Here is a 23,659-nt window from a genome sequence, read left to right on the forward strand (position 1 = left end):
TAATCGTCACTTATATAATATATATATTTAATAAAGATAATATAATTCTATTAATGTTATAGCTTATATATTAAAAGAGAAAAGTATTTTATATATTATTGTTGTGGGTCTTGGAACGGCCACACTACTGATGACCGTGTAATAGCAAAGGACCTCTTGGAACGCTTACCTCGACAAGGCCATCTCGATAAGTACATCAGAGGTCACATCCAAAAATGTTCCATATCTTCCAGGACCGAAGACTCATCTGAACAACAATACCGAGTAAAAGAGAAGGTGTCGGCGAACAATTACGAAAAACCACGAGGAATCATTAATTATATTTCAGGAGGATACGCGAGTGGAGGATACGCGAGTGGAGGCTCCTCAAACTCAGCGAGAAAGAGGTCATTCCGATCAATATGCTCATTAGATGGCCCACAAAGTGAAACACAAAATCCAACACAACTGCCGCAGCTCACATTCACACAAGCAGACTACAACTCTAGTATACAGAACTTGGACGACCCGTAGTTATAACTCTTCAGTTGGGAGACCTACTGGTCAAAAAAGTACTACTAGATCCTGGAAGTAGTGCCGACGTCTTGTTCTACTCAACATTTCAAAAAATGAAGCTCAGTAACAACATCCTCCAGTCAATAGGGGGAGATCTGGTCGGCTTCTCCGGCGAACGCGTCCCAATAATAGGGTCAGTGTGGTTACAAACCACACTAGGTGAGCATCCTCTTTCAAAAACTTGTGATATACAATTTTTAATAGTAGATTGCTTCAGTCCATATAATATTATCCTTGGCCGCCCTTTCTTAAACAAGTCCGGCGCCATTGTTTCTATAGTTCACCTGTGTGTTAAGTTCCCTTTACAGGACGATCATGTCGTCACAATCCATGGAGATCATAAGGAAGCTCGGCACTGTTACAACATCGGCATGAAGTTTCAAAATAATTCAAAACAGCAAGTTAACAGTGTCGACCTCACGCACAACAGCTCGGCAATAGCCGACTTAGACCCAAGAGCCGATTTTCGGGAAAGGCCAACTCCGTCCAACGACTTACAAAAGGTTTATTTCAACAATGACCCTAACAAATTCACTTTTGTAGGTAAGTCAATAAGCAAGGAAGAATTAAACGCCATCACCACCTTCCTACAAGATCAAGCCGACCTTTTTGCATGGAAACCTTCAGATATGCCCGGCATAGACCCACAAATCATCAGCCATAAACTGGCTATAAACTCGTTTGCGAAGCCGGTACAGCAAAAGAAACGAAAACTCGGCGAAGAAAAGCGAAAGGCGTCGTTGGAGGAGACACAAAAACTGATAAGCGCCGAATTCATCAAAGAGATCAGATTTACCACCTGGCTCGCCAATGTGGTTATGGTAAGGAAACAAAATGGTAAGTGGCGCATATGCGTCGATTTTACTGATTTAAACAAAGCATGTCCAAAAGACTCGTATCCTTTACCATCCATAGACTCTTTGGTAGATAACGCTTCCAGTTACGCTACCTTAAGTTTCATGGATGCATATTCAGGGTACAACCAAATACTTATGCACCCCTCCGATCAATGTAAAACAGCCTTTATTACTGACTTCGGAAACTACTGTTATAAGGTTATGCCTTTTGGATTAAAGAATGCAGGGGCGACTTACCAACGCCTTATGGATAAAGTTTTCGCCAAACAAATCGGCAGAAACATCGAAGTTTATGTAGATGATATGGTCGCCAAAACAAAAGTCGGCAACAATCATCTTGACGACCTAACAAAAATATTCGCCCAGATACGCCATTACAACATGCGCCTGAACCCGGAAAAATGCGCTTTTTGTGTACAAGGTGGTAAGTTCTTGGGATTTTTGTTAACGAACAGAGGCATCGAGGCAAACCCCGACAAATGCCGAGCAGTTTTGGAAATGACAAGTCCTAAGACAGTAAAAGAAGTCCAATGCCTCACAAGAAGGCTTGCTGTTTTATCAAGATTTGTACCTTGTTTAGCTTCAAAGTCTAATCCTTTTTTCCAAACAATTAAAAAGAAAAACAAATTTCAATGGACCGACGATTGCGAGAGAGCTTTTAACACACTAAAAACAACTCTCTCGCAATCGCCGATTCTACAAAAACCCCTCCAAGGGGAAGATTTATTTCTATACCTTTCAGTTACTAATTGGGCGATAAGCTCGGCTCTTGTCACAGAAAGAAGCAAAATTCAGCAACCAGTCTACTTCGTCAGCAAAACACTCCACAATGCTAAGCTTAATTATCCGAGAAAGAGAAGCTGGCCTTAGCATTAGTCTTCTCAGCACGAAGACTCCGACCTTATTTTCAAAGTCATGTCATCAATGTCAAGACAGATCATCCACTACGACAAGTACTACACAAGCCCGACATTGCAGGAAGACTTATAAAGTGGTCAATCGAACTGTTCGACTTCGACATCAGATATCAATCCAGAGGGGCAATAAAATCACAATTTTTAGCCGACTTTATTGCAGAACTTAGGATACCATCAGAAGAGGACCACACAAAACAATGGACTTTATACATAGATGGCTCATCCAACAAAGAAGGATGTGGCGCTGGAATACGACTCGAAGCCGAAGATGGTACCGTCCTCGAGCACTCCTTACACCTATCTTTTAAAGCCAGCAACAACAAATCCGAGTATGAAGCCCTGGTCGCAGGACTTCAGCTTTGTTTAGAACTTCAAATATACACAATTAAGGTATATTGTGACTCCTTGTTGGTTGTTCAACAGGTAAACGACCAGTTTTAAGTAAGAGACCCCCTTCTATCCAAATATTTATTATTAGTCAAAAATATGATTTCACAATTTAAAGAATTTGAAATACAACACATTCCCAGAGAACAAAACCAAAGAGCTGATATTTTATCTAAGCTCGGCAGTACTCAATCCGAGATATCTACATTGCATCAATTTACTATAAACTCTCCTAGCATTGACCTAACAAAAGTGCTAAGTGTTACTCAGGAAAGTGATTGGCGAACAGATTTCATAAACTATCTACAAACATCCCACATTCCAGAGACCGTCGAGAATGTCAAAAGGTTCCGAAGACAAGCCACCTTCTTCACATTACTTAATGGAGCCTTATACAGACGAGGATATACTCGTCCTTTACTCAAATGTCTCAGCAGATCTGAAGCAGAAATAGCACTGTCAGAAGCACATGAGGGGATCTGCGGAACACACACAGGAGCTCGGAGCCTTACATCCAAAATCCTCCGCGCTGGTTTCTTCTGGCCATCACTAAAGCAAGACAGTGAAAACAATGTCAGGACCTGTATAAATTGCCAGAAGCACGTCCCTACTATCCACATTCCAGCTGAGGATATGCATCATAGCGACGTCACATGGCCTTTCCACCAATGGGGACTAGACATTCTCGGCCCGTTCCCTACAGCGCCGGGCCAGGTAAAATTTCTAATAGTAGCCATTGACTACTTTTCAAAATGGATCGAAGCTCAACCTTTAGCTAAAATAACATCACACCAAATGATATCTTTTGTTTGGAAGAACATTATTTGCCGTTTTGGCATTCCCCATCATATCATAACTGACAATGGTCGCCAGTTTGCCGATCAAAAGTTCCAATCTTTTTTACAGAATCTCAAAATCAAACAGCATTTCGCCTCTGTTGAACATCCTCAGAAAAACGGACTAGCAGAAGCAGCGAATAAAGTAATCTTGCACGCACTCAAGAAGAAGCTGGATGACGCAAAAGGGCTATGGGCCGACCTCATACCTGAAGTCCTATGGGGATACAACACAACACCCCAATCATCAATAAAAGAGACACCATTCCGACTTGTCTATGGCTCTGAAGCAATGATACCACTAGAAATCTCCCAAAGCTCAATTAGGACACAGCTCGGCGACCACAATGAAGCTCGGCGCACCGAATTAGACATCATTGAAGAAATCTGAGATATAGCAACATTGAGACAACGCGCCGCATAGCAAACAATATCTCGGCGCTACAATAAATCGGTCAGAAGCCGAACATTCAACAAGGGAGACTTGGTCGTTCGAAAGACAGAGCTCGCCCGACGACCACCATCCCATGGCAAGCTCGCCGCAAACTGGGAGGGCCCATATCGAGTTACACAAGTCCTCGGCAATGGAGCATATAAACTAGAAACTCTAACCGGTACAGTCCTACCCAATACTTGGAATGTATCCTCCTTAAAGAAATTCTATAGTTAAAACTCAGGGACAGGCTTGTACTCTTTTTCCTACTACCAAGATTTTATCCCCAATGAGTTTTGTTTGGAGAGGTTTTAACGAAGCTAGCCTACCTGAACCTTTATATCCAAAGGATTACCAATATTACTATATGATTTACTTCGTTCCCCTTAATAACAATTTTCTCAATACATCACTCCAATGCTAGCTTTTGCAATAACAATCACACATACAGTTTCATCTACCGTTTCAAACAAAAAAAACAAATATCCTCGCCTAATTTCAATCCGAGAATTATCGGCAATCCCTATAAGGAATATTCTTAACAGAAAATTCCCTTCAATTACGCAAAGGCCTATGAAACATTTAAAATTCAAATTGGCCACAAATTAACAACAACTCAAACAAACTCTATTAACATGCTACAAAATAGCTATTAAATTATTCAGCAACTACCAAAAAGTATTCACCTATCAGTTTTTCAAAAGGCAACCAAGCATAAACAATACTACACATAAAAAACAAATTTACAATAACACATTAAACATTCTCTGCCTCATTCTCGGCAACGCCATCATCTTCAACCATTTTGCCATCTCGGACAATCTTCCCAGGGTCCAGCTCAGAAAGATCAGCATCAGGCAAAAGAAACTTCGCTTGTAAAGACGCCCTCTCAAAACCTTCAACAAACGAATCTAAGATCTCATCACTCTTTTTCTTTTCCATTTCCTTAAGCTTAGCAGTCACCTCAATCGGCCGAGCTTCCATGCTCGCCAGGTTCGCTTCCTTCTTCTTCAAATCCTCCACATCATTGGCATAGTTCTCTTTTGTCTCCTTCAATTGCTTTTCAGTTTCAGCCAACTTGTTCTGGATATCAGAAACATAACCTTTAGACTTACTCAACTCCTCTTTCAACAACAAAACCTCATTGTTCTCCACCAACACCTTTTTGTGCTTCAACTCCTGACTACGACCTAAACTAGCTAACATCAAACCAACCACCTACAAAAACATAAAAATATATATATCAAATTCCTAACAAACAGAAATAAGCATAACACAATCAAAAAAGACCTTACCTGCATATACTGACCAACAGCCACCTCTCCAACCTCATTAGCTAATGATACGTCAGCTTCAGACTGACAATGCTCATTGGCAACAGCCATGTAAGGATACTCCTTCCCCCACACAGTCAATCCCTCACTATGTTCGGTCATTTCATGCAGCTTTTTCTGATTCCCAACAAAAGCTTGAATCTCCTCCAAAGAAATCTTTTGTTCTTGGTCGCTAGTATCCTCGGACACATCAACCACACTCGATTTTCTTTTCTTAGCAATCACCTTCCTCCGCCCCTGATGAGGTTGAGTAACCTCTCCAGCTCCACCACCTTTTTCACGATTGAAAGATGACACCTCTTTTTCCAAGTTCTTACTTTTAAAACGCGACCTAAGCGAAGCAGCAGAGACCCCTGGATACTTACCACCTGAAAATTCAAAAACCAAAGCAGCGGCTCAGTAAGCCTGAAATACACAAATCAATCAATAACACATATACACAACTCACCCATATAATCTACAACAGCAGCCCTATTTTCCTCCCACTTTAAAAGTTCAAACATAAAGATCAAATCCTTCCGATCAATTTGCTCCACCAAAAACTCTATTATACACACATTCCTCGGAGTTATAATTTCAGCCCCGAGTATATTCTGGGGTTCCGAGCACCACCCAAGTGGAAACCTCTCAGCCAAAAACTCGTCTATATAAAACATAAACTCTTTTTCAACATTCCTCACCTTAACATACATCTCTTTAAAGTCCTTGAAAGAAGACTTATACAATTTAAAAATACCAAAACCAGGTGTACTGCTTAGATTAACCCAACCCCCTTTCCAAACTCCTTTGGCTTGGAATAAAGAAAAAAACAAATCCACAGAAGGATCCTCCTCAAGAAATTCCATCAATATTTCGAAACAACGCAAAAACGCCCAACCATTAGGGTGCAATTGTGAAGGAGCACAGTTTAGCTGCTTCAAAACTTGACATTTAAACTCTGTAAACGGTAGCCTCACCCTCAGTTCTTCCAAAACACAACTATGCATATAAAAATACTCAAACCTCTGCCCCCTATGGTAAACCCTATCCTCACTGTTGCATGGCAGCAACTCGACCTGAACCCCAGACCCAGGCCTAACGATTCTGCCAACATCAATCTCCCTCACAGCCGCATCATCCCGAAACAAAGATATACGACCCTTAACATCCTCATTAATCCAGTCATAGGACCAGTCAATCTCCCCTTTCTTCTCCCTCTCAAACCCCATTACCTAACTCAGAAGCAAAAAACAAAGAAGGAAGAAGAAGATGATAAGTTACAAAACAAAAGAAACAGCATGCATACCTCTTTTACTTATTCTGTTTTCAAAGAAGAAACACCAAGGGTCAGGGATAAGCAACTAAGTTTCCAAACCGTTAACTTAACCACATTGAAAAAGTAACTGTTTCATCAATCACATCAAACGACGTAGTTGCTTTGGAAAGATAAGAAAATTTAATGACCCATTACTCTCTCTCTCTCCTCACCAAAACAACGCCCCACTACCCACGTCACGCATAGAGAAGTTTTAAATGAAGTAAGTTGAACTGGGGGCTCACTCAGCAACCCAACTCACCGAGTTATAACTCCTCAATAAGCTCAACATGCTTCATTAAAAATAACTCTCCACAGGCCAAGCTTGGGGGCTGTGATATGGTCATAATAAATAAGATATAACTCGGTGAAGTCCGTTACAAACTCGCCGCTTTATGAGCTATAACTCGGCACAGTCCGTTACAGGCTCACCCATTCATGAGCTATAACTCGGCACAATCCGTTATAAGCTCGTCCATTCATGAGCCATAACTCGACTAAAAGCGTGTTCATCATGACCAACGATGTAACAGCAGACGAGTAAATAGACGTTGTCCGCTCTTTTATAACCGACCTTAATATTAAAAGCATAACGGACAAATAGCCGAGGATATAAAGTAAGGTAAAGTATTCTTTTAAAGACACGAAAAAACTAGATATCATACTGACTTAAGTTTCGGAGCGCCTTTGCAGGTACACTCCCCCTTCTCTTCATTGCTCAGACCTTCATACCTCAAGATAAAGAAAGAGCTCGGATTCGAGAGTTGGGCGTTCAGCCTCTGAGGACATAACTCGGTTGACACTCTTATTTCGCAAGCAAGATCAAAACTATAATGAAAATTTTAAAATTTAATTAATATATGAGGTTATATTAGACTTTTTAATTTTGATAGCATAAGTCAATTTTTAAAAGTTTCACGTTAGATGCTTTCAAAAGTATCTTATTTTTTAAAAATCACAAACACAAATACAAAATAAAGAATTTATACTTTAAAAAAAGAGTAATACTATATGACTAATAAATATTATCATTTTTATTAGTACTTACCTAACAATAATTTGCATATATATAATTAGAGAAAAAGACAAATAGGTCCTTAACATTTTGATCCGCAAACATTTAAGTCCTCAAGGATTTAAAAATACTTTTAAGTTTCTGACCTTTTCAAAACCTGGACATATCGACCTCTCATGTTCACTTGGACCTGTCACACGTGAGAGAATTTTTAAAATGGTCAAAAACTTAAATGTATTTCTACATCATGAGAGACTTAAATGTCTATAGAACAAAAAATTTAAAGATTAATTTATCTTTTTCAATTATAAAATTTTACACACAAAAAACATATAATTTATACATATAAATTTATAAAATTTATTTGTAAAAAAATATAATATTTATATTAATTAAATAATAATAAAAAATACTAAAAATGATTAATTTTTAAATTTTTTCTTTTAAAAATATACAAGCACTTAATTGATGCGCTTGCTAGCCTAGCTGCAGCCAGCTTAAAATTAAAGTACGTCGGCACGTCACTGATCCCAAAAAATGAACTATCCAAAACATCACACCCCGAAAGACCATCCACCGTTGATAAAACATAATCAACGACTAATAATTTCTTCAACCACACGACACGGATTACAATCTCAAGGCGTCCATTTTTCCCACATCCAACGGTCATGAATCTCTCTTTCCATTTCGAGACTCAAAACACAAATCTTACTTGCGTCTCAACTCCTCTATAATCCATGTATATATAACAAGTATCAGCAACAATTCAAGAAACAGCGCCATCGAAACCCCAAACAACATTCAAATATCAAAAAAGAAAAATCTCTTGAGTGTTTTGAAAATGTCAGGTCGTGGAAAGGGAGGAAAGGGATTGGGAAAGGGAGGAGCGAAGAGGCACAGAAAGGTGCTTCGTGATAACATTCAAGGAATCACGAAACCCGCCATTCGCCGTTTGGCTCGCAGGGGAGGCGTCAAGAGAATCAGCGGTCTCATCTATGAGGAGACACGTGGCGTCCTCAAGATCTTCTTGGAGAACGTCATTCGCGATGCCGTTACCTACACCGAGCACGCTCGCCGCAAAACCGTTACTGCCATGGATGTCGTTTATGCCCTCAAGAGGCAGGGAAGGACTCTCTACGGTTTCGGTGGTTGATTCATTTTAGCGTTTAGTATTTCCTCGTGCTTGTAAATGTTTCATGGATTAGTGAGGTCGATGAAGTGTAGTGTTGGATCTTGAGGAAATGGAAATGATTGTATTTTTTTTTATTTTGGTTTTGGAATCTTGATGTTATGTATTCTATATGAAATGTTAAGCTGAAGGAGTTAGTAATTCTGCTCTGTGTTGGTGCTTTCAATTTTTTTATTATTTTTTCTTATATTTACTGTTAGTTCGTTCGTATTTAGTTGATGATTCGGTGCCAAGTCTTTGTTATGAAATTTATCTCGTTTTTAAGTTCAACGAGTGAATTGGTTTCATTTACTTGAATCTTGAGAAATTCAGACTATAACTTAAAAGTTTATGATTGGGAATTTGCGTAGTTCCCTGCTAAATTGGAAAACCATATATGAAAATGTTCAAGAGCAAGATTCTGGCTGAGAAGCTTCATTCGGATTAGAGTAATGAGCACCAATCACGCAATTTGGACTGTAAAATTTTGATAGAAGTTGCAGAGGTTGAGAGGAAAGCACCATAAGATTTGACTGTTAAAAATTTCAAACATTTTTTTAACTACTAAAGATGTAATTTTGTTGAATTATTTCAATTTTGATAACGGTGTTGGGAAGATAATTCAATAATTTTTATGTAGTTTTGTTGAATATTGAGTAATTTTGTCGAATGAATCTAATTTTCATATCAGACTTGACTAAATTCTTACGGCACTTCCTAATATTCATTATTTTTATTATTTTAGTTTATCAAATTCAAAATTTATTATATTGGTATCCGAGATCTAATTTGAGTTAGTTTTGACTTGTAACAGTAAACACAAAAGTAAATAGTATCTTTTGATTTTAGCTTTTAAATAAGGTAAAAATGAAGTTGTTTTGAATAACGAAGGAAGATATAATGATTTGCACATCATATAAACTTTTTTTTCTTCTTGATTTTGCCTTATTTAAATGCTAAAATAAAATGACGCTGTTTAGTCATGTGTTCGGCATGGCAAATCAACCAATTCAACAGTTAATTCGCTGATTGAATACTAGAAAGGGTTTAGGGATCGATATAATGCTGACAACTAAAATCCTAAATCCTACAATTGAATCTCGGATACCAGTATAGATAATTTTAAATTTGAGAGACTAAAATAGTGAAAGTTGTGAATCTAAAAGACTACTTTGGGAATTTAGTCTATCAAACTTGGTTAATAGCTTTCAAGAACAAAAATGATTGGAAGTTACGACATATGCAGAGGTGTGTGATTTAAAACAAAATGAATCAAACTATATTAGCAAGCTAGTTTTTCTTTTACCAAAGTATTAGTTTGATTCAAACTGTGACTAAGGATCCCTACAATAATGCATAACATAGAAGATAGTAACATATCAGCTGCATTTACTCAACCAATGAAGTGTGAACTGATACTAGTATTATTGAAGAAATTTCATACTTGCATTTTCTTGCGATTTTCCACTCCAAGTGTGATTGACAATAGGATGGTGTCAGAAGTAGAGCAATTATCAAGCAGGGAATATAATTCCTCAATGTTCTTGGGAGCTTCAATGTAAGGTATGTCCAACTCTTTAGACTGTTTTCCACCATCTATTTTGGCATACAAAGAATCCTTCTTATCTTTCTTTGTACCAGCATCCACAACTTCTGAAGTTCTTTCTTTGCTTTCTTCATCTTCCAAATCTATTCCAATGTTATCATCATCATCACTCAATCTTCTTGTTGCACAAATTATAATTGAAAATGAGATAAAATTTTCTTACTCTTTTAATTTTCTTCTCACTCTATTGTTTTTCCTATCTCAATTTTCACTTATAATTTGTAATTATTTTCTTAATTTTTGTCCTCAATTATCTTATTCCAAGATCAAACTCATTAGGTGGTTCGCGATTGCAGAAAGAAGAGCAAAAGAACAACCGGTGGTAACTAAGAAGAAACAATTAAGCAAACCAATTATCAGGAACTAGGAGGAAAGATTGGAAAAAAAAAAGGTTTGTGTATGACTATGGTGAAGAGTATACGACACATAATATAAATTATTTATAGGTTGAAATAATTAAGGTAATAAATACATAATATTTTATTATTAATAAGAATATCAAGCTAATCAATATACAAATCCTCGGAAAAATACTCGAACATTCCTTAATACTTAAGTGGGAACTAAGAAGATCATCTTTAGTTAAAATATCTGCAGTATGTTCTAGTCTTAACAGAGAATGAGAAAATAAAAAATCTTCGCCAATAAATACACACTTCTTATGGGCCACATCATTAATTTCAAGTATAACATAATTGCTCACAATAATCCTAATAATGGAAAGGTAAATTCCAACAAACTAGTACAAGGAAAGAGTAGGGATCAACAAAAATGTTGTTCCAATTAGACTGATGAAAAACACAATTTCATGTACTCTTCATAATACTTGCAAATTTTTGAAGGGCATCTAAATTCGTATTTGAGAGACCTGCAAAGAAAAATTAATAAGTATGAAACTTGGAAAGCTAACATTTCAACTTGCCTAAAGCAAGTAGCAAGGGAAATACAATAAATATTTTAAGTTACCTTTGCAAGGTTTAATATAAGATAGATCCAGCTCTGGACTGTAAACCACTTCTGTTTTCGTTTGTTCAGACTCTTCAATTGTGGTAGTGTTTAGTTTTTTTATTTTTGTCCCAAGTTCAGCTGCAGTTGTCATAATCTCTGTGGGAAACAAAATAATTACATATTTATAGATCAGTTAACTACAAAACTTCATCTAATATCGGTTCAACCGTTGTCAATTATTTCCATCATAAAGTACAAAATTCTTCCTACTTATCTCCATGTAAAAATTAAAAATAACAATAATCATCATCATTATCATACAGGAAAAAAGTTGAAAGCATTATTTGGTAAGCTTCTCCCTTGAGGTTCATGGGCTTGACATCCTAAACCATATTAACAATACATGTAAAACTATGAGGTAAAGTTGGATAGAAAAACTTTGATCTTCTACATGTAAAACATTAATATATATGATGTAAGTCATATATGACGTATAAACCACATAACCAAAAAGAAACCCTTTCCTAATTGTGCATTATTTAACTGCCTACGCAATTGGGTGGGAAAAAAAATCATATATATTTTAAAATATTTCTAGAACCCAAACAGTTGAACCAATTAAATGCTAACTAAGCTGTGCATATCCAAAGAATTCAATGTCCATTTGCATCAAAACTGGATAAGTAAAGCAATATGCAGTACGTAGGTAATAGCATATATAGATAAAGGTAGAAAAATTGAAGCACCCTTTAGCTTAATCAAAACGAAAGCATGCATTTCGCGCATCATAATTAGTCTCTAATCATAAAGGATGGTACTTGCCATGTAAAAATGAATATAAAGATGAAGAGGAGCTCTTGAATTACCCTGAAACAACACATGGAAGTTGTTCTGCTCATATAATTGTACTGCGTTATTGACATAGTGAGCATTGACAGTAGACTGTTTTTCTAATGTTTGAATTTCATGATTCAACACTTCAAACTCCTTCCCCACCTGACAGCACAAATAGTATCAATGTAAAATTATAAATCAAATGACAACAACAAAGTAGAATCCCATAATAGAAGGATTTCAGCAATTATCATTCATACGACCTCTGTTAGTCTTGTTCTTAAGGAATTTAACTGGGCATCAATATCAGGATCAAAAGGAGCATCTGGACGGAGGCCATTCTCATTTGTCTTGTCCTGGAAGTACATTGTCTTCTTTAAGTTAGATAATTGTTCACGAAATGAAAATCCTTAAGAAATGCTTATCAGTTAGTACATACAGATATATAATATTATAATATAGTATGCTTGTATTATACTGCATATTCATAGCAGGTTAACAGAACTAATTTTTAGACTGACATTAAATCAGATGTTGCCACATAGATAAAAGTGAGGTTTCTTTCTGAAGTGATGCGTGTGAAAGTCATAAGGTTTTGTCTATGTGCCAGAACCTGATATTAATGACAACTTTTAATGCCTTATGAATATGATAGATCATAATAATCCTCCTTTTTGGACATGCATGAAACCACTCATCTCAAAAACTTAAGCTGATAGGAGGAGGCAACATGAATGGTCATATCTCTAACAGATATCTTACAATAATCCTTCTTAATAATCCAATGTAATGAGAGAGTTAGAGAGAGAAATCATACAGTGTTTGGCATGCAAAAGCCTTGGGGAACAGCAAAACAGTGAAGCAGGCAGTATTTTTCCCAAATAGCTAAGCGATTGTCCAAAACAGATTGGATCTTCTGCCGAACGCAATCAACTCCCTTTCACACAAAAACCAAACCAATCGCATAAACCACACTTAGCATAGTCTAGCTACCAACTATCATACTCTCAAATTTCCATTATCACATCAAAAGTAACTCTAACTGGTAAAATTCTGTTCAGTTCAGCAAAACAATTACCTTTTTCAGATCTTCAGACCTTTGTATGGAGCCTTCAGAGTTCAACTTGGTTGATGCCTCTCTGAAATCATAGAATTACAAAAGCGATTAAAACAAACGATGATATTTCGGAATTGAAAGTGAAAAAATAAACAAGAGAAAAGAAGGGAGTGTGTGCGGGTGTTACTTACTGGTGGAAGAAATCGAAAGCTTCGTCGACGACATCATCGACGGTGTTGCGAACTTCATTGACAAAGAGCTGCGGATTCAGATTCAACGATTCAAAGATGGCCTCGCTCTCGCTGCCTTCCATTTTCCCGCCAAATTGGACTCTGTCCCTCTCTCTCTCTCTTACAATTTATTGCAGAGAAAGTGTGGGCTTAGGAGAAAAAAAAAGTACGAGAGAGCATGGTTGCACGTTGTGATTAAGGGGTAAATGGATGGGCTAAATGGTAAATATGGAAAACAATGGGCTTGGGAAGTGGATAGTAGGGAGGGCAATGGAACATTTTTTTTTGGGTAGATAGAGCAGTTTTAACTTTTAACAGAACCAAAGAAAAAAAAAGCTCCATCAGCTATCTGGATACATAAAATCGAGTTGACAAGTGAATGAAACAAGAATCAGAGCCCGTTTGGGAACAGCAAAAGTAATTTGTTTTTTTTTTTAAGAGAACAACTAGGAAACCATAAGTATATCAGCCAAAAATCAGTCAAAATATGTTTGGACTTCATGAAAAATTGGGTTTTAGTTTGTGCTCCGTGATTCCAGGAGCAGTTTTCAAACATATTATTCAAAAAGTGATTGTAATTAAACGGTTTTGTTTACTTTTTGGCTGATCATCTTTTGGTTCCATATACTTTTCCTTTTTTGAATTATGACAAATCATAATACCTATTAAAAAAAAAAAATTTAATTTTTTAAAAAATTAATTTACAATTTTTTTAAAAAAGTAAAAATATATGACTTCTCTTTCTTGATAAGTCATTCTATCACTTTCCTAAAAAATTGACTTTAAAATAAAAAAAAAATCTACTTTTATTTTTGGCTCTGTGAAAATATTTCTTGTTTCTGCTGATTACTACCATTTTTACGCAAAGTTCCATCTGTTAAAAACATTGACCTTCTACCATCATTTTCATCCAATATTCCATCTGCTGAAAGTATTGGCCCTCCACCACCATTTTTATATAATGATTCATCTGCTGAAATATTGATCTCCACCACCATTTTAAAATAATGTTCCATCTGAACCACCTACTGTATATATTTCTTACCCTTTTTTTTAATCATTTTACTACTTTATTTTTATTATTAAATTTGTATTTAACATTGTATGTGGTATAAAATCTCAGTTTTAATTTTATTTTTTTAACTTGCGATTTTATTTTTATATAGTTTGTTATTATTTTTATAGTTAATTATAATAAGTTCTTAACCCCAATAAAGGGGGAGGCTACTAGGAGTAAAAAAATAAAAAACAACAACAAAATATACATTTTTGACACACATTTTATATTTATTTTTTATTTTTACCTACCATATCATACACAATAAAACAGCAAACATTAATTACACAATAATTTTTTTGGCATTGCCATCAAGTTTATTGTGAATTAAAATTTTATTATTATTTACCACATATTTTTTTTTGTGACTGAAATAAATTAAACAAAGAAAAACAAAACAAACAAAACAAGGAACTGCCTAAATAGAGGGACAGTCCCGTTTAAGACTACTCTTAAACTCCTCCCAAGGTGAAAGAAGCTCCACATGCGAAAGTTGTAACTTCATCGCCATCTTTGCCATAGTATCTGCCACCGTATTTGCATCTCTCATAATCAAACGAAAGTCAACCCGCCAATTCCAATGCATGATATCTCTTATTTTGAGCACTAGTGGATCAATAAACCCAAAACCATCTTGAGTAATAAGATTAAATGCTTCCACACAATCCGTCTCACAAATAACATCTCGTTGACCCACATCCCAAGCTAAGAGATATCCTCTCCAAATAGCAAACAATTCTCCTTGAAGAATACTATTACTCTCAATCATTCCCAAACACCCCCTTTGCCAGCTCCCATTACAATCTCTAATAACACAAGCAAAACCAACACTATCACCCGAACCAAAATAACTAGCATCACAATTAATCTTAAAAGTAGCAATGGATGGGGATTCCAAAAACCATTTAGCGTAGAGGGAAGGGACATACGTTGTAATTCAAAGATATTCCTAAGCTCCTTTTCTGAAGTTAATGCCAGACAAATCACTTTTTTCGGAGGACAAGTTTCATCGGGATTAAAGATCTCATTATTCCTTGCTCGCCATATCCACCAAAGTCTCGAAAAGAACTTGAACGGATGCTCTCTGCTATGATACAAGAACCAGTTCTTCAAATCCAAAGGATGACAAGAAATATCCAACCTATGCCAGACAAGCTGAGCTTTGGGACAATCCCGAATACAATGTAAAACCGATTACTGGCTAGAAAGACATCTTGGACACTTATCCGACGACGACATCCCTCTTCTAAAGCGAAAACTTGCAGTAGGAAGAGCCTCCTTAAGACACAACCAAGCCAAAAATTTATGCTTTTCCGGAACAAGCTGGCGCCAAAGCCAAAGCCAATTCTCCCGCTCCTCCCAACCAAACAGCTGCTTACACAACCACAAGTAACCATTGCGAGAGTTATAGACTTTGGCAGCAGACCCACTCCAATACCAACCCACTTCCGGACCTGCTTGTTCATCTGGATTGTAAGAAAGAATATTATCTTTCAGATTTTGAGATAAAGGAGAATAAGAATACCGTTATGGGTGAAAGTGAAGTAAAAGAACCAATTTCTAATGATATTACGTGGCAAGAACCAATTGTCTAAAAAATAAAACTAATAAGAGAGCAAATAAAGAAGCAATTGTCTAAACGATTGTAATTTTAATGATTAGGTTATGTAAAATCAACATTCAATATTAAAAAATTTGTTATCATCGTTATTTTAATTTCTATTTTCTTGTGTAAAAAAAATTATATTTTTTGAGTTATCTATCCAAATGTTACAATTTTAAAATAAATACTTTTATAACTAAAAATCTAAACACAAAATAATTTATTTATAAGCTGCTATTAATAAAAATTCTTATATTTTAATTTTTTTTTTAAAAGAACTCATTTAAATTATTTACCTAAATTGAACCTCAGGGACTAATATAAGAAAGTGTGTGTTAATATAATAATATTTCAAGAAAATCTCAGTTTAAGCCACAACTTTAGCAAAAACTCCACAAAAAGTTGGAAACACACATAAACAAGGTTGCGAGAATCGAATGATCAACTAATTAAGTGACTTATTTAATGATTTAATAGTTTAATCGAGATCCATCCGTAACAGAACCGATTTAATTAAATAACTTTTAACTAGTAATCGACCCCACATCTTGAAAAAATTGGTATCCTATGATTATTAAAGCTTCTGCAACTTAAATTAATTGGTGTGTTCTGTTTTCGTCTTCAAGGATCCTACAAAATCAATGAAAGCGAGTTTTGCTAAGTGCTTAGCAGTTTTTTATTTTGACCAAAATATAGTTAACACTAGTAGAATACATTAAACGTTTGCACTAATTGTAAAATATATTGATTCATATATATGTATACATCTAGAATAATAAAAATTTAGAATATTCAGGTCTAACTATTTCACAAAAAATGATTGGCCTACAAAATTTTAGAATAAACAAATTCTTTTAAATATTTAAATATGGTTGCTGGAGCCATATCCAGGTTTTTAAGTACCTTTGGCTTGACCGGACATTTTTGAGGCTGCCTAACAATATAAATCTCGTCTCCAGCAATGCCATAATAATCTTGATTACGATGCCAAATCCACAAAGCATGTGTTTCATTTTTCACCTGCATGCACATTGTCTCAACCCGTTAGTTTTTATAAATACCAGAATAAAGTGACAAATAAACCCTTGAAGATTTATACTTTAAACAAATTAGTCTTGAAGAAAAAAAAGTACCAATAGCGTTTGGTGGAAAGACAGATACGGAAAGACTGAGACTGAGAAATAGAGATTGAAATAAATTTCAGTATTCTGTTTGGTGCAAAGTGGGAGACAGAAATTGAAACAAGAATGAAATTCTAATTTAATTTATACAAAGAGTAAAATTGGAATTAATTAATTAAAATGAAGGTATTTTACGTATAAAATGTTATTAAAGTTTCAGTCTCTATCTCTAAAATTTTAATCCCCTCTCCACTTTTTGGAGATATTGAAATACTGAAATTTTGGAGACAGAGACAGAAATTTTAGCACCAGTCTCTAAACCAACAAATATGATACTGAGTCTCAGTCCCTCAATCTCTGTCTCAGTACCTCAAAACAAAAGCTATCGCTCGGATAGCAAATACCGACATATTACATTCAAATTAACCTTTATTATTAGGATAGAAGGTCTTAATTTGAACTAATTTATCCAGGTTCGCTATTGTAAAGGATTTCATTGGTACTTTCTTTTCTTTCGGGATTAATCTGTACGAAAAATAAATTTTTAGGAATTTATTTATCATTTTAATAACTTGTCATTCAACTAACAGTACAAGAGTTATAATGTACACTAGCATCAGAGAGAGAGAGAGAGATCACCTCCAGAATTCCATGGCCGAAGCTACTTTCTCTGATAGCACTATAATCGGGTTGTCGATCCCAACAGAATTTACCTTGTGCAGGACCTGATGTAAAGTTGAATCCACAGAATAAACCACCATTGATAAGCTTATCTGGTGTACTTGATGGTTCTGGACAATTTCCAGGTTCATCTGCATGTGTGATTGCCATCTTTTCCCGGTTGCCACCGTCGCCGACTGTGATATAAACAGGACCACAAGGGTCCAATGTGTAGTTGTATACTCTGTTTGATCTTTCATATGCATGAACCTGTCACAAATTTGAAAACTAGAGGTGCTCAAAACTAAGACAAGAATATGCTTACATGTCCATTTAAATAACAACCATAATTTTTTGCCGAGCAATGCTACATAACCAACAAAATTTATTATTTTTGGCCAACACCTAACTAACTTTAAATACTAAAAACTAAATTATAATTCTTAAATTCTAAACCCTAAATTTTAATAAGAGTAAAGTACTAAATTGGTCCCCTACGTATGGGTGTAATTTTGTTTTGGTCCTTAAAGTTTAAAGTGTTCTATTTAAATCCAAAAAAGTTTCATTTAACTTCAATTTAGTCCCACCAGAGGACAAAGATAAATAATTAACGAAATGTCCTACATGACAGCAGTATAAGAACAAGGTCGATAATTTAGAGAATAAATACAAGCTCCAAAGACACAATCAATCGTGAATGCATCAATACATTTATTTATCATTTTTCTTATAATTAAAATGAAATATTTTCTATAAAACTAAAAAAATGTTAAATACATGTATTGATGCATCCACGGTTGATTTTGTGCTTCTGAAGCTTGTAATTTTTCTCCAAATTATCGACCTTATTCTTATACTGCTGTTATGTAGGACATTTTGTTAATTATTTATCTTTGACCTCACGGTGGGACTAAATTGAAACTAAATGAAACTTTTTTGGATTCAAATAGGATACTTTAAACCTTAAGGACCAAAACAGGATTACGCCAAAACGTAGAGGACTAATTTAGTACTTTACCCTTTTAATAATATAAAAATAAGATGTTTGACCCAAAATGTTAGGTTTTTTTATGTTTCTCACGGTATCCCTAGCCTGACAGGCTAAAGACTAATCTACCGTGGTACTGAGCTCCATTTAAGGGTTTGCCGCTGCGTGCACAATTCTTTTGGCCTAATGTTGGCACAATCCAATAGTTACTTTAGGCATGAATGATGATGAATCATGTGCAACTAAGACAAGAATATGCTTACATGTCCATTGAAGACAATGTCAACACCATATTGATATAGCAAGTCTTCCATCTCAACCCTCATACACTCTGCTTCTCTAAAATGTGCGGTGTAGGTGCTGTACCAAGGTGGATGCCATGTAGCTACCAACCATGGAGTTACCTCTCTCTCAACAGAAGCCAAGTCCTTCTCCAACCACTTGTACTGCTCCCCTGCAATATAAAAGAGGATAAAGTGAAATTAACACTATTAAACAACATTACCTTTTAGCATAGTGTCAATATGAAAAACTGTCGAAATTCTAGAAGACAAGAGAAGAAAAAGGATGAAGCAAGGGTTAACCTGATTTGTCAAATGATGTGTAGGCACCAAGCATTATGAAATGTATACCCCCAGCATTGAAAGAATAATATAAAGTGGATGATGATCCACTCTCTTCTGATGGAAATGCAAATCGAGAACTATAAGCAACAAATGTCTTGTTCTCTGCTTGTTCTTCTAATTCATGATTACCTTCAATTACCATTATTGGGACATTGGAGATCAGAGGTTGCATGTACCTGGATCAATGGTTTCACCACATAAAATGTTTGGTGAGGGTTTGGTAGTCTTGGTTGAAAATCGGTCGCTAATGATTAGCGACCAATATCGGTCGCTGTTTTAAATTTAGCGACCAAGGTTTTAGCGACTATCAGAATTGGTCGCTAATAATTTTAGGAGAGTTTATTAAGAAGTGAAAAGCACAAGGTAAAAAATAAATAAATTATACCTTCCCCAATAATCCCAACGAGGCTGGTAAGTTTCATGAATAGGAGTGTCAGAAAATGAGCAAGAGTAGCAGTCAGTGCCGGTGCCATTAGTGAGATACATGTTAGCATAACTAACATCTCCAACCAACAGAACAAGATCAGGATGGTTACTAATCATGTGATTAACTGTGGATGTGGTGTTGTATGTAAGACCCAAGTCTCCAACCACTGCTATTCTGCTTGGGTAGCTATTTGGCCCTGACTCTGGCATAGTCCTAAAATAGTGAACTTCACTCATTGCTGACAATGATGGGTCTCCACATCTGTATTGATATAGTGTGTTTGGTTTTAATCCTGCAATTAAATATTATTATAAAATCACTTATCTCAAATATTATATCTCTAATACTCTCCTTCAAGTAAAATTTTTTTTTGGATTTGATTGATTTTTGTAAGAAAACCGCCGCTAAATGTCGGCCTGTTTGCAACTCCAACCTCTAACCACCGCTATATACGCTGCAGTTTGTCTTTTCGCAACAGTTTCACAAAACCGCCGCAAAATAACCGTCGCTATCTTAAGGAATTGTTGTAGTGTTTTTTATTTCTTTTATTTGTCTTGTACTATTTTTTATTTTTAGAGTTCATCAAGAATCGAATTCTAGACTTTTTGAATATAGAACTTTGATACCATATTATAAAACTGATTCCAAACACTTAAATTGATAAGAGGATATAACATGAATAATTATATCTCTAATAAATACATTCATCATTAATTGGCTTAAACAAAAATATTTAATAATACCCAACTTTAGCTACTACCTCTACCTTAGAGTAATGCTAGGAAGACAAAAAAAAAAAATAAAATAGCCAGAACTTGCTTTGTTTAGCTGTTTTTTGCTTTTTTTTTTTTTGTTACCAAGCATTTCCGCTGAAGCACGAATCTTTGTTATCTTGTCTTATTAATTAAATCCAATGAATAATTTATGTTACGAGTCTTTTAAAATTTATGTTCAATTGAATAATTGTTAACTTTCTTGCCATTTTAGTGGATTTAATACTTTTTATTTTTTAGTAATAGAGTTTTAGGTTTAATTTTTGCATATTAAGTATTTATTGAAATGTCTATTTTTAATATGGAATAGAATTTTTGTAGTTATGACTAAAAAAAAAGTTCTTAAATAACTTTTAAATAAATCTAAATGTTTCGATGGTTAAAGTTGAATTGAATTGAACCAATTAATATAACTCCAACTGATTTTCTTCTTAATTGGTTCAGGGAATTTGTTAATTAACTTAGAGTTTGGATGATTTTTTGAGAAAAAATCTATTCTGTTAAAAATTTATTAAATACGTTAAAAAAATAAAAGAATATTTTTCTATCTACTTAACGACACCTAAACAAACATTTACTCCAACTAATTTTCTATAATTTAATTGATTAACTTATTGGAACCTGCTAATTAAAATAAAACATAGAAAAGTGAGGCTTGTACATACAAATTGTATTATACCTGTGAGGCGAACATGATGTATAATTCCAGAAGTGTAATTCTGAAGGCCTTCAAAAGGATAAAGTTGACTATAAACAAGGGAATAACCCTTGGATCTGTGGGACATGGTCCTTCCATACCTTCCATACTCAACTATGCTACCAACACTTTCAGGATCTAATGGTTCTATATTGTCCCCAATTTGGAACTCCCCTGCAAAAGATATAACAATTTAATAACTAACACCACCCTTCATTTGGTTGTTGAGTTTACATGTCGATACTAATTCGGTGATACTCGTTTAACATATTTTTCTAGGGTTTTTTTTAGATATTGGATAAGGGTAATATTGAAAGCTATGATATTTTGCAAAATTTTGAAAACTGTAAAATTCGCAAGATGTAGATTGTCAGAGCAGATTTCTTCAACAGAAATATTTATAAAGACAATACACAGATTGTATTATTTTAATATTAAAATTACAATATATGACCATTCACGTAGTCACTGTAAAAAGTAGTTATTTTTACTGATGTAATGTTACGTAATTAAATACACGTGTAAAACTATTTTATATATCAAAATTAAATTTTATATATATATCATAACACTTTGTTGAGTTGTCGTATCTTCGAATCAAATTCACTTTAGACATTATATTCATTTGACATAAGTGTTTTTTTATGTAATTTTTCTTAAAAAACTAACTCTTCCATTCCAAGCAACCTCATCAAGGATTAAACTTATGAAACAAGCTAACCCCATTAAATAAATAACTTCTATTATATATGTGCATGCAGAAGTCCTATAATTGGAATTTGGCTATGTACATTATGCCAATATTTCAATAAATAAGTAACCCCTATTATTTTTAAGAATTTAATTTTAATGTATTGTTAGTATAAAATGTTTTAAACAATCGTATAATTATATCTGTTCTTTTATAATTATTTATGCAGTGAATGTTAAAAATAATTATTTTTGTTGATGTGACATTACGTAATTAAATGCACGTATAAAATTACTTTACACTGATAATACATCAAAATTAAATTCAATTTTTAAATCCCTAACAGCATGTCCTTTTTTTATTTTCTTTTTCCATTATTTGGTCATAACCAACCAGATAGCATTTTATGTATCTCAATCTCAGTTTCTGAACCAACAATGACATTAATTTGCACGTTATTAAAAGGTTCGTAACATTTTAAACCCCTACTAAATTAAATTTATCTTTATAGAAAATAAACAAGAAAAAAAATACTGCAATAATATAATAACTGTCTAAAGAAAATCCCAAAAACTCTTATTAATATATAATTTTAATATTAATTTTTATCTTTTTTTAATAAATTAGGCAAATATAAATAGACACCGTAGATTTATAAAATGCACCCCATAATATACTTGAAAGTTGAAATGCTTCCAAAATGATGAATAAAAAGACATGATTGCATTCGGCAACGCCACAAAAAGCAAAGTCAGTTTGCGTACTTGTCTGCTGTGACGCCAATAACTATGTAAACTTCACGTGAACTGGACCCACCTATAACCACTGCTTTTTCTTTTTATATTTTTAAGCTACTTATTTATTTAAAAATATATTTCATTCTTTATCATTTTTAATGTTATCATTTTCATACAAATCTTCGCATAGCTAGCAAATCTGAATTTTTACTAAAAAAAAGCCGTAGTTATCAATTGAGTACCTGTTATCCAAGAAATCCAAACGGAGGCATAAGATGAGGAGAGAGAAAGAGAGATTTGTTCGGGCTCAAAACCTTGAACAGTTCTCTGAACAAGAGGATCTGTATCTGGCAAGTCCATGGCGTTTCCACGGAAGCTCTTGTCAAGTGGAACCGTCACTGGCTTGAAGGGTCCTTCAAGAGTCGTTTGAACTCCCCCATCCACTTTCAACAACAGACTCATCATTACTAAAACAACTACACCAATAATGAAAGGAACCGAAGCCGAACCCATTTTGTGTTTAAATGAGTTTGTCATGTGTGAGTTTGAGTGAATAAATATATAGAGGCAGGGCAGAGGGTCTGTATGTGGAAGCCAAGAGGAGGCAGAAGAAGAAGGGTCAAACAACTCATGCTCAGTGAAGTAAGGTGGGAACACTCAAATTTAAGAAATGGGATGCTTTACCCCTCTAGGAAAATAAATAATGCAGCAAAATATGAAGCGTGATTTAGATGTTGGAGTTTTAAATTTTTTGAGTGCCCTACGCGGTAGCCACTAGCTACAGAATATTGATTTATCAAGCAGA

The 23,659-nt window shown here is 34.8% G+C and overlaps 3 protein-coding genes across 7 annotated transcripts; 1 reads left to right on the top strand and 2 right to left on the bottom strand.

Annotated features, from left to right (window-relative positions):
- LOC107638471 (histone H4) lies at positions 8,383–8,965 on the top strand. Its single transcript, XM_016341770.2, has one exon. It carries the CDS (start codon positions 8,473–8,475, stop codon positions 8,782–8,784), a length of 312 nt encoding a protein of 103 aa, XP_016197256.1. The 5' UTR covers positions 8,383–8,472; the 3' UTR covers positions 8,785–8,965.
- LOC107638470 (protein MIS12 homolog) lies at positions 10,928–19,314 on the bottom strand. Of its 3 annotated transcripts, XM_016341767.2 has the most exons (8): positions 19,308–19,314; positions 13,436–13,594; positions 13,266–13,326; positions 13,005–13,124; positions 12,451–12,543; positions 12,220–12,349; positions 11,372–11,509; positions 10,928–11,273 (listed from the first exon to the last, which is right to left on the bottom strand). In XM_016341767.2, the coding sequence occupies exons 2-8, from the start codon at positions 13,555–13,557 to the stop codon at positions 11,212–11,214; spliced, it is 726 nt and encodes a 241-aa protein (XP_016197253.1). In that variant the 5' UTR covers positions 13,558–13,594; positions 19,308–19,314; the 3' UTR covers positions 10,928–11,211. The 3 variants fall into 3 exon arrangements, with proteins under 3 accessions (XP_016197253.1, XP_016197255.1, XP_016197254.1); XM_016341769.2 differs by lacking the exon at positions 13,005–13,124; XM_016341768.2 differs by lacking the exon at positions 19,308–19,314 and having other exon boundaries at positions 13,432–13,499.
- Positions 16,686–23,659, bottom strand: LOC107638469 (purple acid phosphatase 15). Of its 3 annotated transcripts, XM_021120485.1 has the most exons (8): positions 23,097–23,656; positions 21,409–21,600; positions 19,915–20,248; positions 19,488–19,705; positions 19,167–19,357; positions 17,895–18,185; positions 17,038–17,154; positions 16,686–16,764 (listed from the first exon to the last, which is right to left on the bottom strand). In XM_021120485.1, exons 1-8 carry the CDS (start codon positions 23,389–23,391, stop codon positions 16,756–16,758), a joined length of 1,647 nt encoding a protein of 548 aa, XP_020976144.1. In that variant the 5' UTR covers positions 23,392–23,656; the 3' UTR covers positions 16,686–16,755. The 3 variants fall into 3 exon arrangements, with proteins under 3 accessions (XP_020976144.1, XP_016197252.1, XP_016197250.1); XM_016341766.2 differs by lacking the exon at positions 16,686–16,764 and having other exon boundaries at positions 16,825–17,154; positions 23,169–23,659; XM_016341764.2 differs by lacking the exon at positions 16,686–16,764 and having other exon boundaries at positions 16,828–17,154; positions 23,097–23,658.

This window comes from Arachis ipaensis, chromosome B04 (assembly GCF_000816755.2).
Source record: "Arachis ipaensis cultivar K30076 chromosome B04, Araip1.1, whole genome shotgun sequence".
Taxonomy (NCBI): Eukaryota; Viridiplantae; Streptophyta; class Magnoliopsida; order Fabales; family Fabaceae; genus Arachis; species Arachis ipaensis.